This window comes from Neolamprologus multifasciatus, chromosome 16 (assembly GCF_963576455.1).
Source record: "Neolamprologus multifasciatus chromosome 16, fNeoMul1.2, whole genome shotgun sequence".
Lineage (NCBI taxonomy): Eukaryota > Metazoa > Chordata > Actinopteri > Cichliformes > Cichlidae > Neolamprologus > Neolamprologus multifasciatus.
This window is the reverse complement of record NC_140454.1, coordinates 25,927,596-25,942,579: the sequence shown is the minus strand read 5'-3', so window position 1 is coordinate 25,942,579 and position 14,984 is coordinate 25,927,596. Positions and strand designations below refer to the sequence as shown.

The window sequence follows — 14,984 nt, the reverse complement described above, 5'->3', positions numbered from 1 at the left end:
ACCTCTCTCTGCTGATGTTGTTGCCCCAACTTGTTTAATATAAGTTAAAGTAATAGTGTGGTAAGTTGCAACATCTGCATTATTGTTACAACTAACCCAGACTGTTGCTGTTACAACTGACCCAGACTCCTATAGCTATGAACTAGCTAACATTACAGCCAACGGCTAAAACATTAGCACTAAAGACCTACACAGAATATATCCCCATAGACATACAAATAACATAATTTAAGTTTGATGAGTTTAACTGCAAAGCAGATAATGCTATTAGAAATTGAAATAAAGTAGAAAAACTTACTTTTTGGCATACAAATTACTTTTTTTGTGTTAAATTGTCTGTGTTTGACAAAATGTGCTGATTTTTCACATGTGATAGCAGAACTGAATTGGGCATGCACAGGATGAGTCACATCATTTGAAACCTAGCCCTGATTGGAGAAATTGGAAGTGTTACAACTGACCCACGTTACAACTATCCCCGGTCTCCCCTACTGAAAAGAATTACCATTGGTAACTGCAAAAATCAGAAGGAAAGTAGGATCGAGCCCTGCAAGGGACATTGGAGAAAAAAAAATGAAAATGAACTGTTGCGAGATTTTTTCAGTTTTCCAAGATCTCCACCACACACCTTTTCTACTTTCAGTGATTTTACTCTTCTCTTCTTCCCCCAACTGAACTCTTTGGATCAGAGAGTCCACATCTAAGAAGCACAAGTTTCCAGACTCCAGGGCTGTGTCCCAATTCAGGGTCTGTGTCACGGGGTGAAAAGGGACAAGTTATCTAGGGTTTTTTACTATGCATGTTTTGCTGTGTTTTACCTTTTTAATATTTTAATATTGTACACTGGTTTATTTTTACGAGTTTTACTGCATGTTTTTATGGTATTTATTTGGTGACTTGTCCTGGAAAGACTCCGCCCCTACCTGATTATAAACCTGTTCACACCTGGGAGGTCCCAGAGGCCAATAAGAGGGCCTGGCAGACCACAGAGAAGAGAGAGAGACGTAATCACACTTAAAATGCGTACTTCAAGCGTGCAAACCCTGAATTGGGACACAGCCCTGGAGTTTGGATCATTGTACACAGTTGTGTAGCTAACAAGCATGTAGGATATTTAAAAAGTTTGTGTGTGTTTGTGTAAGCCTGTTTTGATATTGTTAGGTGCACCATTTTGAGTTTTTGATCATTAAAACAACAGCATGACAGCATTTTCATGGAGCAAGGTCATTTTGTCCAGAAGCTTGAACTGAAAATATACAATACTGATGAAATGAATTAAGTTACTTATAGACCTGATTAGATGATGCGCAGAGAAGGTGGACATCACAGTGAGGTGGGGTTTAAATTTTATACCTGGATCTTGAGCTGGTCCACAATTATTACTGTTTATTTTTAAACTCTTTAGTTTTTGTTTTAAATTTGATTTAATTTCCTTTCAGTCTTTTATTAGTTTTGTTATCTTTGTTACAGTGTGGGCATTTGTCAAGATTTAAGACATTTATGTATGACTTACAGTTTAATTTTAAGGACCTGTGAGATCTTGGCCTGGTGATTTGGTTTTGCTTGTAATTACTGTTGACTCTCCTCCCCCCCCCCCCCCCCCCCCCCCCCCCCCCGTGCAGGTTTAATATCTAAAACGCAGCCAAATAATTACTCTCAAACACAGCACAGTTGTTCACAACAAGTCAAAATCCAATGTTTAAAAGCAGCGTGTTCCACTTCACCCAGAAAATACAGAGCCTCAGGGCATCCGAACGCGGCACGACCCAGCAGGAGAACAAAGAGAGCCGAGGCAGCGGGAGATCACACTTCTCATTAAAACAGCATCATACAGTTTTGTTTGTTCATCGTTTCATTTTGTCTGCATGATGATGTGTTCCATTTATTTTGCTTTATTATCATCAGAGTCATTCAGTTGCATTTACAGCATTGCATTTGACATATTAAAGAATGATACAGCGCTCGTTAACATTAATTGCAACATGAAGCAAGAATCGGTAACTGAACAAATAACTAGAAAACATTAAAGCTCAAAATCAACAGTAAGCTAAGAGCTGACAAGCATTTTCACTTTAATAGAAATCTTATTAAACATCACATTATTATTAGTATTAATATTATTATCATTACAGTGTCTAGTAAAACGTATTTACAATCTGTACAACTCCACTGAGGCACGTCCCGGAGATCATTTTAACACAACGTGGTAACCATCAGTGTTTTCATCTGTTAACACACAAAGATTCAGTTAAAGATCATTTAAAATAAAAAAAAACATCCTGATGAAAGCTTGAAGCTTAATATCAATAAATTGTTTCTGCTCTTCAAAAGAACTGGTGTGCTCTGTGACTCTAAATAAAAACAATGCAAAAGCACTGAAAATAAAACAGCTGCTAACGCTGAAACTAAAGAATTTGATTTATTCATTTTGAATTTGATGGCAGCAACAAGAAGCTGTTTCCCACTAAACTGCTTCATCTGTTCTTTGGAAGTAAGGAAACATGCTTGCTGCAGGAAACCAGCTGCTCAGCGGCCGCAGCAAACAGGGCTCTACGGATAAAGGTCAGTTACCTCGTATGGTGCTGATGATGAAACTGGTTTCTTCCCTGAGGTTCTGCACCATCTGAAACAAAGAACACCACACACTTTGGTCTTGAAACAGCTGAAACATGTATAAAGTGCACTTCATGGACTTAGAAGGAATCTGGAGCTCATGGTGGAGCTTTTATTGATGATCACTAATGGAAAACAGACTTCCTGTTCTGCCTGTCATGGGTTTGGAAGGCAGATATACTTTTATGGGGCTAATAAAAAAAACGAAATTGTCATTAGACAATAGCATCCTGTTTTAAAACTGGATTAGAGCAAAGTAGGCGCTCTCTCTTCCTCTTTTCAATTATTTTTTTACCTGCATCTAATCAAACTCAACTCAAAGATGACTGCGTTAGTGTTAGTAGAAGTTAATAGAAGTTAACTACAGATGGAAGTCAGGAAGCTTCCGATACCCAAACGTTACCCCTTGCCTACAGAATCTACATACTCATTTGCAGATATGCACTCATATTAATCAGTGCTGGACAGATACCTCATCTGAGACTAAGATGTGGATCCCAGTGGTTTTCTGTCTGTAGATTTGTGCGATCTGTTGGGGAGTGATGTTGTACAGTGTAGCGATCTTTTCAGACAGGTCCAGCAGTGTCAGCTCTTCCAGGTACAGAGCGTGGTAGACTGCAGAGGCAAGACAGACATACAATGATCACATCAGGTCAGAAGTGTTACTCTCTGCCAGTTTCTGTGATGATTTCCTGATATTTTAGGATTTTGTCTCTGCCCGGTTTCATCTGCAAACATTTATTTTTGGACTAGTAGAACAGAGTGCATGACTCAAAGTTCAAAATAACCCTTTTTTATCTTATACTGAGCCTCGGTGCAGCTCCTCAGTTGATGGACTGTCTGAAACAAGCATCTTTAGCTCCTCCTCTGTTGCTTCCTTTTATTTTCTCCTGATTGGCTGTGCCTTACAAACACAATATTTAAGAAAGAGAGTATGGCACATCCATGTGTATTATTAATTGGACTCAGTCGTTTTCATGAGTTTTATTTTGTTTGTATTTTAAGGACTGACTCTAACATCTGCTTCAGGTCTTCTTCAGGTCCTCTGACTTGTTTGGTCCAGCTGCGGCTGCCATCTGTCTCAGTTTTGAATATTTCATTTAGGGCTTAATAAACCTGCAGTTGTGTTTGGTGTGTAGGAATTGCTTGTTTAAAACCATTCAGTCACACTACAGACAGAGGACTGAAAAAAAAGGACAAAATGTGGGCATTCAGAGCGAATTCTTGTTGCACACTTACTTTCTCCACAGCCTGGTTTGATGGAAGGTTGATTTCTGGCCTGCTGCTGACACACATAGATGGTAAGACGGGGCTGTACACACCTGGAAATGTGAGCAAAAGCTTGAATTGAATGTATTTCAAGGACCTGCAGAACTAAAGCTTAAGACGCAGTCTGCTCAAGAGGCCGATATCATAAATTTACTGTATTGGAGAAACAATGGATCATATCAATGTCCAAATCCATCCTTGTATATAATGTATGGTTGAGAGAAGAGACTAGACTAGACTTTAGGAAAATCCCAAAGGACCAGAATTGTGTGGACTTCATGTGACCTGACTTGTGTTAAAAGTCAAAGGAGTCGCCCCCTTCTGGTTATTAGAATGAATGCAGGTTTGAGGCACTTTAGCTGGCCTTACATCCAGAAACAGAAGCCATGCCTATTTTGTATATTCCATGATCCTGTGTCTGTAGATGCACCACCCAGTAAATCATGCAAATCTGGGTGTGGCTGGGCAGTGTAATGTAATGGCTCACCTTCCCTTCATCGTGTTAAAGAGGCGGATGCCGTCTGCTGGACCACAGATCTGGATCAGATCCTCCCTGGTCATCCTCAGGAGATCAGCACCTGCAACAACAGCAGAAATCTGGTTCTGCTTGCTGCCCTGATCTACAGCAGATCTGATCTGACGCTGTGATAGACGAACACATCGACACTAATCAGTTCTTCCTCAGTTTGTCTTTCCTGCACTGCATGCCTGCGCTTTCTGACAAAAGTTCCAAGACTAAAGTGTGTGGTGTGTTTTTCACACGCGGTACCTGAGAAGCTGGTGAAGAGCCTTGAGAAAGGCGAGAACCTGTGACGGTGCAGCCACTGCTGAGTGTCCTGCGGCGAGGACGACGGCAGAAGGTGCTACATGTCAAAAAGAAGAAGAGCCCTTGAAATGAGTATAGCTGCACAGCATCCACTGTCTCCAAATAATGGCCTAAAAGGAATAAGAGAGCAACATTAACACTTTCACACTGCACCGGTCTCTGTTACTTACATCAGAGCAGCCGGACATGAACAGCTCCCCCTGCTGGTTTGGAGAACAGTTGCTAGAGAAACGCACACATGAGGAGGAAAGAACACATTGGAATAATTGGTTGAGTATTTTCTTCTAACTGCCCTGAGACACATCTGTCTGCTCTTTATATGCTATTAGAAATTCTCTGTTTTGCATCTGCTAATAGCTGCAGAAGTTCGTGCTTGTGAAAGTACTCTCATAGAGTGTAAAGCACAATCACACCAGAGAAACATTTTCAAATTTTCGACCCGTAATTGAAACAAAACACTGTTCCCCTGCAGACCTTGACTGAAGAGATGTGTTTTATGTCGGTGGAAACCACCAAACATTAATTATTAAAGTGTGGTGTGAATGCCTACTCACCCCTCAGTGAAAGTGCAGGAGGTTGGTGAGCTGTGGTAAATTAGTGATGGTGTGCTGCTGGTGCTGTGGCTGGTTAGATTTAAGGCATCGGGCCACGGCGAGCACTGCAAACAGAGAAGAAGAGAAAAAGAGAAGAAGATGTGCAAGGAAGTGGAAAGCTTTTCACAAAGATTAAAGGGTTCAAAATCACATTCAAAGTGCAGCGAGTGATCACAGATGTGTGTAAACCTATGGTCTACATAGTAACAACTTTAGATAGTTCATCTCCTTTAGCTCACTAGTTTGGTTTCATTCCATTAATGTGAGATTTAGAGGCGGTAGAGGAGGCAGTGCCATTCACCAAAATTTCAGTTATTTTAGATGACAGATGTAAAGGCCCTACAATAACAGGGAGCTCTAACCTCACATGGCCTCAGCTGAACATCATGCAGACTTTGTACCAGACACGCGCCAGATTAAATCTGTTAATGTCTCATCGGGCTGACATTTGTGTCGTAATATACAGCTTCACAGGTTGTCTAGTACAGAGCTCTGAAGAAAACTTTATTCTGAAAAAAAATCCAGGTAACTTTAATCGATTTCAGCAAACTCCAGAGCTGAAAGACAAAGCTACAGCAAACCTGCAGTTCCTCTAATGTCCACCAGAGGGTCCAGCAGTGAGTCAGTTCCAATGGTCTCCCATATTAAAGGAATTTTAGCCTGACACAAAAACTGTTTTGGTCTCTATAGTTAATTTATCCCCTCATAACATCTGTATATGCTTGTAACAAAATAGGCTTTTAATTTGATATATACTTAAAGCTTGTATTATTATGGGCGTGGCCTCTTTGACTGACAGGAGGATGGTGGCTGTAGCTGCTAGCTGTCTGCTAGGCTTCACCGCAGATAGAGGCGCTGCTGGAGCCTTTGGAAGCATTTTTAATGCGATTATTTGACCAATAATGTGGCTGCTGTGCGGTTAACTGTACTAACAGACCGTCCAAGAAGTCTAAACTCCTGATTAGGTGAAATTTTAGGATTTTATTTAACCAATTTAGCACTAGTTAGCAAGTATCTATGTCACACTTAGCAAACACTTTTCATTTTCTTCCTATAAAGACTTCCTGTGTTATAAATGGTTTGTAATGGTAAGTATTGCTACAGTGTCATGTGTGATATTTGTAATGAACATGACCAGTACCATGGTTTCCTCCAGGTGAATAACAAACTAGCACTGACAAAGCAAAGAAAGAAAACTTTTAAAACAAACAATGCAACAAGCAAAGTGACATATTAACAAACAGTAACGTAATAGTGGTTTACATGGTTTGGTGAGCAAAGAAGCAAAACAAAAAGGAGGGGGGAAATATTCAGATCTGATCAAATTCCAGAAACATCCAAGTAACCCAAGAATTTACAGCTGGGTTCAATAAAGTCAAAGCAGAAGGCAAACAAAGGGTCCTCTCAGGCCTCACCTCTTTCAGCAGGGTGGTGTCATGGGATGGCTGATACTTTTCTCTGTCTTGAGGGGTCTTTTTATCAATCTTTTCCCGATCTGTCTTCAGTTTGCGATCAGCTCCTTTAGGCTTAAAAAAAAACAAAAAACAGAACGTGTGGTGTAAATCATGAGATTTGAGGATGTTAAAGATCAGAGATGAGCATGAGGTGAGAGTAAATAAAGTATTGTACCTTAAAGACTTTGACCTGGCAGCTGGATGAGTGGACATGCTCGACGTATTCTCCGTGTTCATTGGTGGTGTAAGTGTCCACCTGGATTCGGAAGGGCACCCCTTTCTCCCCGCCGTGCTTCCGGGGGGTGAACTCGGTGCTGATGCAGTTGACCTGAAAGGACAAGAGAATAGAGAAGAGCTGAAAAATAAATTCAGCTAGACCCCAACTTCCCCCCTCCGAGGAACTGAGACTGGAATCGAATGTGTACCTGGATGAAAACAGAAGCATTCTTCGGGGGATCCCAGAGGAATTCAATGGTGTTGAGGTGCAGAGGGTCTGAACGAGGCTCCAGGATCCCCACTGACAGAGGGATATCTGCAAGTAATGAGCCAGCCACTTATTTCAGCTTTGATTTTAAAGCCCACGTGAAGACATTTATGTTTTGGTTAACCTGTTAACATCTGAAGCTGAGGAGAGGTTTAATTTTAAAAGTTTAACCTTCTGAAGTCTAAGAACCTAAGATTCAATTCAGTTCATGTAGCGTTTAGTCACAGCAGCAGTCACCTCAAGGTTCTTTTTACCATAAGGTAGAGACCCCACAATAATACAGAGAAAATCCCAACAATCATAAGACCCCCTTTGAGAAAGCGCTTGGTGACAGTGGGAAGGAAAAACTCCCTTTTAACAGGAAGAAACCTTCTGGTAGACATCTGCCACGACCTTTTGAGAGACGCGTCAAACGGCTATTGGTCATTGGTTACTGTCAATGCATTGGTCCAGCACAGCTCCATAATCATTCATACTTAAGTATGACACTACAGTTCACCACACGCCATTAATAATGGCATCACTTCTGCTGCACACTGTTGTACACGAGGAAAACCACAGCACTATCTTCATCTTTGGTGTTTAGCATATTTAATTTTGTTGTGAGCGAATATTTGTGAGTTTCCAAAATCACTTCTCTCACTGTAGTTGGGTATTCATGCCATTACTGGACTTTCTGTGCAGTCAGACACACAACTAGTGACTTTGACCAAGAACCACCACAAATCTGTGAGTATCAGTGATCCATGAGTATGTTGGTATGGTGAGCTCACCTATGTCCAGGATTCGGTCTCCAGGTCTGTTCCACCTCCATCCCTCCAGCTGCTGGTGCTCCATGTACTGCAGTCGACGGTCATGGAAAACCACGCGCACAATGCTCTGTGAACAAGCGGGATCAGGCTTCAGACAGGAGTACGGCTGTGAGCTGAGCACAGGGCAGCTCGCACCAAGCTAAACAGCAGGAATGTTGGGCAAAGTGTGAAAAGGCTCCCCTGTTTTATTTATACACGCACTGAAACAGGGCGTGGAGGGAGTACTTGCAGCTCCTTTCTTACCAATTCTTAAGCAGTCAGAGTTAAAACTGTAGTCACAAAAGCCCAATGACCTGCTGTCAGTCAGGCTACATGTAATACCTGAGACATGCAGTAATGCTGGTGACTTTCCTTCTATGTGACAGAGCTCCCACAGTCTCTGCAAAACAAGATCCTCTGAGTGGACCGGTTTATGCTTCACCTCTGAGCATCCATCAGGTCAGGTCATCTGGGGCTAGGGTCTGGTTTTGTTTTAGCGACATGCTAAATTGAGTTTCAGAAGCTACAAGATGGTGGCCAAATTTAATTTGGGCATTTCAAACCTCTGAAAATCCACAAAAATGCGATGGACATTAACTAAACTGAAACCCTCGCAACTGAAAGACAATAACCCTGGAAATTTGTATGCTGTCACAATTCTGTGTTGATGTTAACACATCAATACCTACGTTCAGCTCTATGTACCTTAACCTTAAAGGCATTAGACATTTATAGTTTAATTAACCCTAACCACAACATTTACATGCCAAATGTATGATACAAATTACTGTCTGTAAAGATACACAAAAACATGCATATAAGTAATGATTTAAATAATTAAAGGACCAAAGCAACCGATAGAATAATTACCAGACAGCGCAGGGCATTCAGCTTCCCATGACCAGGTAGGAGATGCCTAACCAACAGTAATAATACCAAAGGGACCTGGTAGATTTTAAGAAGTCAAGACTGACCTCTTCACTGACCTTTGATAGCATGGATGTGTTTTAGTCAACAGGAAAAAAGGAGCAACTTCACAGCCCTTGAAAATGGTGCATTTGTCTGCAGTCTCATCTTGTTGTAGTGATGTGTAAATGTGCTGCGGCACACAGCTACAACTTTAAAAACAAGCAGACAAACCTAAAGCCCCGCACTCAGTTATAAAGTAGTACTGAGCCATTTCTTTTGTATCAGTCATTGGTGGGTCCACTAACCAGTGACCTCCAGAGTTCGGGGATGGGGGTGTTGCCACTGGTCATTCGCCTTTTTCAGCAAATGCACAGAAATGTCTGTCAGAAGCAGTGTTGGGACTAACGCGTTATTAAGTAACGCGTTACAGTAACTACGTTACTATTGTGGTAACGAGCACGGTAACTAGTTATTATGCCAAAACCAGGAACGCGTTAGTCGTTACTAGGATTTAGATACGGTCGTTACTCGTTACTTCGTGTGGTGGCATCGCGGAGCTTCCACAGATTCTGTAACATTAGCAAGTGGTGGAGGCCAGCAGGTGGAGGAGGGAAAGGGGACACAGAAGGAAAAGAGACCCGAGGCGGCCGCCGGTCCAAGTGTGAACTGAACTTCAGGTAAGAAGTTATGACCTGCAGTCTATCTGGGTCAGATATGAACCAAGTTTAGGTGGAGTTTATTTTCGTTATTCTGACTTTTTCCGTACTGCGTACTAGCTAGCATGACGGAGTTTCTATACAGCTGGGTGGGTGCTATGAAGTTAATCATGTTGAACTTTATTTTGTTCATAAGTTATTAGAGTTGCCAACCGTCCCGTCTGGTATTCAGATAAAATATTACGCGTTTCTTATTGAGGTGAAAAGGAACAGTTTGTCCCGTAATTCAGCTACAATGAAAAAGACACAAAGCTGGAGTTATTCTGTGTCTTTGCTGCACAGCTGCCTCTTCTTCTTTTATTCTCCTCCCTCCCTCTCCCGTTTCTACTTCAATCATGAAAACTGATCAATGATCAGCTGATCGTCTCTCTTGTTTGTTTATCGCCCACTTTGCGCAAGAAAGAGGCAACCAGCGGATGTCGCGCTAAACAACAGCAGCACGTTTAAGCTTGATCAGCTGTTGTTAGAATTTATTTAATATTAATTTCTAGTATCAGTTGATGTTTGCTGGAGCCACAGCTGCAAAAAAGCTGCTGGTCATGATGTCGGTTTGGTTATCTGGTGAGAGGGAAACATGAAGATGAAACCAGGAGATGTCCTTACTGAATCATCAGAGCTGAACAGGTGATGGAGAAACAGGTTTACCTTTTAGGTGACATGAATGAGTTGAAGGGAAGTTATGAACTGTTTCTGAGAGACAGATAACCCCAGGATCCTTTTTTAGGTAGTTGACAGCTGGTAACTGTGCAGGGGCGGGTCTAGCAAAGGTTTGCCAGGGGGGCCAGGTAGGGCATTAACAGGGAAAGGTGGGCACAAAGAAATACTTTTCTTTCTTATTCTCATTTAAAATGTCTAGCTTTTAAAAAATAATTATCTGAATCTTGCGAACAAACGATTCATAGATTGATGCAAATATACCATCAAAACAGTGAACATCACTGTCACAACAGTGTTTGTTTTCATTCAAAGGCTTTATGATCTTTCCTATAATGGTGGGCCAGTCTCTAGTAAAAATGCCCGAGCCGATTTTTTGTCCCAATCCAGCCCTGTATGCAGCTCATCTGCAGTCTGGTGTTACCTACATCTTCCTATTCAGAAGGCAGAATTTCCAAGTTCTGAGTACAATCAAAAGCACCACGACTGCAGTTTTTGTGTTGGATGTAAAAGGCGCACATGACGCTGTGACGTAGGCTAGAATCATGGCAGCAGTCAATGACGGTCCAGGCGTGGGATATCTCTCGTGGAAATATGCACATTATCTTTTCCTTTCTATTGGTAGGTGGCACAGTGCACTTGTGGCAAGTAAGCAAGCTAGAAGACTGGCAAAGTTATGGAAGCAACACATTAACAAGAGAATTCTGAGTAAAACCAAAGTTACTTTCCCTAGTAACTAGTTACTTTGAAAGTAACGAGTAACTTGAAGTAACTGTTACTTTTGATAGAAGTAACTAGTAATGTAACTAAGTTACTATTTTAAAGTAACTTACCCAACACTGGTCAGAAGCATTATCTCTTTGGGAATATTCTGGATTTAACGCCTTCCGTCATTCAACCCCACTTTTGAAGACTTACTTACAGAACCTTTTTCATCCAAATCCTAAAACCTTATGACATGTGGGAGCTCTGATCTCTTTTCAGTCACCTACTGTTGCGTAAAACAGCTTTAGCTACCAGCTAATAGAACCGCATCATGCTTACGCTCATCTGTAAAAAACTGAGCTCGATCAGGTTGGAATTTTAGCAACAGCCACCTTTTAAAATCTGCGTGGAGAAGACACAAATCCACAGATGAAATGAGCAGCCTGTAGAGACATGTATCATTGGGCTATTTATGGGGGAGGCTCGTGCATGACTGAGCAGCAGAGCTCAAACAGCTCTGGATGCTCCACGTCATGTGTTTGCACAGGCGCCACCTGTCCCATTCCTGCGTCTCTAGGATGCTACGGCGAACATTACGATGTGTCCTGACGACAGAGACGCGTCAAGAGGATGCACTCACACCAAAATGAAGTAACTCTTAGGTGAGTGTGTGACTAACTTCTTCATAAATGAGGAAGTAGAAACTTTGACTGCCATCTGAAACTTGGAGAACCCGAGAGCTGCTAGTTTTGTTTTGTTTTTTTTATTTGTTTTTCACAAGGCCGAGGGATTTTTCTCATTTCAACTTCAGGAAACAACATTTCAGAAAAATTACAAGCACAACGATCATGTGACTTAGATCCAGGTAAAGCAGACAGAAGCAGAAAAGCTTGGTGAGACATACCAAAGAGAGAAAGAGAGTGTGTGTGTGTGTGCTGGAAATGCGAGAGGAAGCTGAGCTGCACGTCTGTAGAGGGCTTATGTGAAGTTTAAGGAGGAGGAGCGGTGAGTTTGGGTGATAGTACCAAGCTCTTCAGGGTCGATACAGCACCCCCAAAGTGGAAGGGAAGTGAACAGACGAGAGGAGAAAGAGGGAGAGGTCACATGAAAGACAAATAAAACAGACAAACATACACAATACCTTACACCTACCTTCACATATTTGCTGCTTATATCTGTATACTCCACTAGTTTTCTGTTAAGCATACGGATTTCGTAGGACTGACCTACATTTTAAAACATTAAAAACATCCTGATTAAAATTTTTTTTAAAAAAAGGAAATCAATCAGTCAATCAGAAAAGAGGCGTAGATATCAAGGCCACACAGTGGAAAACGTTTCCGTATCATCGTCCTGATCAGACAGAATACATTATCACAACAACATGTCAATAACACAGCCAATGAGGGACGCTAAAACTAACTGTCAGTGCTTCTAAAACTAAGCTATAAACCCTGATGGCAATTAACTTTACTAATCAATACGTGCCCTCTTTGCATGGCCACAAGCTGCGTGGAACAGCAAGCTCACTTTCATTGTGTTTTTACTGCAAACAAATTACTGTAGAGCAGATAAGCAGGGCAAACTCGTAGAAACACAGAGGAAGATAAAGCAAAGATAATAAAAACGTCACTGACAAACACGACAGACGGAAACAATCAGAAGGTTCCAGAAGGCAGAAAACGAAGAAGAGGACGAAGAAGAGGAAGAGGAGGGGAGAGTGTGAAATGCAAACAGAAAAAAAGACATGAGAGAGGGGTTGATGAGTGAGGTTAGATGAGTGAGGTTAGATGATCCAAGTCAGACAAATTAACACTCACGTAGAAGCTCATCTTGCACAAACCAATCAATAAATCTGAATACTTGATTCTTTAAATAAATAAATTCTTCAAATATTAAACATGTCAAATCTTAATCATCAATAACAGAGACTGAGTGTGTGAGTGCAACTATGTAAACAGGATGTTCTGAGATCCAGGTCTAAAGACAGAACCTATGGAAGCTAAAAAAGTCCAAAATTCATTTGCAGTCTACGTTACTATGAACGAAAAAAAAATGTGACCGATTCCCAGTAACTAATATTTAAATTTAAGAAATATTATAAGTTTGTCAAATGAGCCAAACTGGAACCAATCATGTTTGACATGTGAGTCACTGGAAACCTCAATGACCATATTTTGAGAAACCCTCAAAGAGGGAAGTCCAATCCAGAAATAATTTAAGCGTATTACAAACAGAAGTTTCAGTCACTCAAAACTAGCAAAGTAAAGATATTTAAACAATTTTGACTTTTGGTTTTGCTTCCATAGAACTGGAGAAAACTTCAACCTGATTTCTGTTGGAGAACAAACCTAATTTTTCTCTTAGTGTATTTAAATGAATGGATTGAACTCTGAGCATCTCCCATGCTTCACCTGGGACTGCGTGTGACAAAATGAGCTTCGGTCTGTACAGTCGTCACGGAGACTAACAGTGTAAGTACCTTGGTTGAGATAAGTGAGCGCTTCCTCCTGCTGCTTCACAGCCGGTGAAGTGGCTGCACACAGAATGTACTGGAACGGGGTTCTTTTGGCACCATTTTCAGCCATGAGCCGAGCTTCTTCGTTCTTTAAGAAAGGCTTCAACACCTCTCTGGAGGAGACCACGAGGAGATGGCCAGCTGTCACATCTGATCTTCAGTCGTTTAAGCCCAAAGGTTTGTTGTTATGCAGCACGGTTCAGGTTAAATACATCATTAAAGAAAGAAAAAGGTGGGCTAAATTGTGTATTTTCTTTTTTTTCTATGTTTCTTTGTTTAAAAAAATAAACTTAAGTAAAAGATAAACTAACTTTTAATTTCAGATCTGGTGTCAGTTGACCAGATTTTTAAGTGCATGATTGTGTCGTGTGTTTTTGTTGCTGTACCGTTAGTGTTCCCTTCTGAATTTCTTAAATTGTACACTTTGAAAAACACCACACACATCATGATATCCAAAACTAAAAATCAAACTGAAACTTATACAAACTGACATGATAAAGTGGAACTAACCTGAAATGTGGATTTTGAGTTCTTAGAATTCTTTGAATGAACGAATGCCTGAAATGCATTTTTAAAACTCATTTCATGTCAATAACACATTACTGAAATGTGCTCCTCAATCACTGTGAATCAGCACATTTACCAAAGCCACACGAGCACCTGTGGAGCTGGTAAATTGCTGGACCTGTGTGTGAAATCCTGACATTTCTGGAGCTTGGCAACATGGCAGTGCTTTACCTAATGTAACTAGCAGAGTGCTGGTGGTAGGACTCAGGCTGGGGATGGCAGAACAGCATATTTTCCAGTGTGGCGGCGTTGTCTTGTATTCCAGGACCACAGAGAAGGCGTGGAGGCAGAGGGCGCGAGCGTTGTGCCTGCTGGCTTCCTCGGATTTCAGCTCAGAGAGGTTTGCAGCCCAGCCTCGCCACACACCCCTTATATGGCTCCAGTGATGTCATCAGGCCTTCTATTAGCATACCTTGGATGACCTTTGAGAGGCGGAGAGCGCCGGCACACCTCCCACTACCAATGTCCACCTCGGGTGATGCATTAATAGCAGCTTCAGTTGATCAGTTGTTGACACTGCCAACAAAACACTTACTGTGGGTGAGGATGTTTAGAGGGGACTTTCAGGAAACAAACACAGGAAAAGCCCTCAAATGAATGTCAGTAAGCATATTTATCATCTCTGATATTTCTAAAAGCCAACACAGCAGCTTAAATGATGATATTTAAATTTGAGCACATTAATCTTTATTGCAGGTTTAGTTTCAGCAGAGTAGAAACCCCTGCAGCTCACCCCTCATAGCTCCTTAAGGGAGTGACAGATTAAGAGCAGGTCATCTCAAAGTCTGCCCGGGTTAATGTTTATCCAGAGCCGCAAAGCACACCTCAGCGCTCGGATGCAGGTCCAACCTGCGAGGGAAACAAAGACGACGCCATCCGAGCTTT

General features: G+C 41.5%; 1 protein-coding gene across 2 annotated transcripts; it reads right to left on the bottom strand.

Moving 5' to 3' along the window:
• Positions 1-1,710: 1,710 nt before the first annotated feature.
• Positions 1,711-14,957, bottom strand: tfcp2l1 (transcription factor CP2-like 1). 2 transcript variants are annotated; one of them, XM_085136325.1, is made up of 15 exons: positions 14,271-14,957; positions 13,497-13,687; positions 12,167-12,240; positions 8,013-8,118; positions 7,181-7,287; positions 6,931-7,083; positions 6,717-6,827; positions 5,263-5,366; positions 4,879-4,930; positions 4,652-4,745; positions 4,370-4,460; positions 3,853-3,935; positions 3,086-3,228; positions 2,572-2,623; positions 1,711-2,226 (listed from the first exon to the last, which is right to left on the bottom strand). In XM_085136325.1, exons 1-15 carry the CDS (start codon positions 14,327-14,329, stop codon positions 2,189-2,191), a joined length of 1,458 nt encoding a protein of 485 aa, XP_084992451.1. In that variant the 5' UTR covers positions 14,330-14,957; the 3' UTR covers positions 1,711-2,188. The 2 variants fall into 2 exon arrangements, with proteins under 2 accessions (XP_084992451.1, XP_084992452.1); XM_085136326.1 differs by having other exon boundaries at positions 1,715-2,226; positions 13,497-13,645.
• Between the last annotated feature and the right edge of the window lie 27 nt (positions 14,958-14,984).

Bases quoted from the DNA above. Each gene is read 5' to 3' on its own strand.
- tfcp2l1 (XM_085136325.1), bottom strand. From the start codon at position 14,329: ATGCTGTTCTGCCATCCCCAGCCTGAGTCCTACCACCAGCACTCTGCT. The intron at 12,241-13,496 runs GTACTTACACTG...TTTAAAATGTAG, and splicing joins GCTCACTTATCTCAACCAAG to GTCAGTCCTACGAAATCCGT. The intron at 8,119-12,166 runs GTAGGTGTAAGG...GCTTGTTCACAG, and splicing joins TAAGCAGCAAATATGTGAAG to AGCATTGTGCGCGTGGTTTT.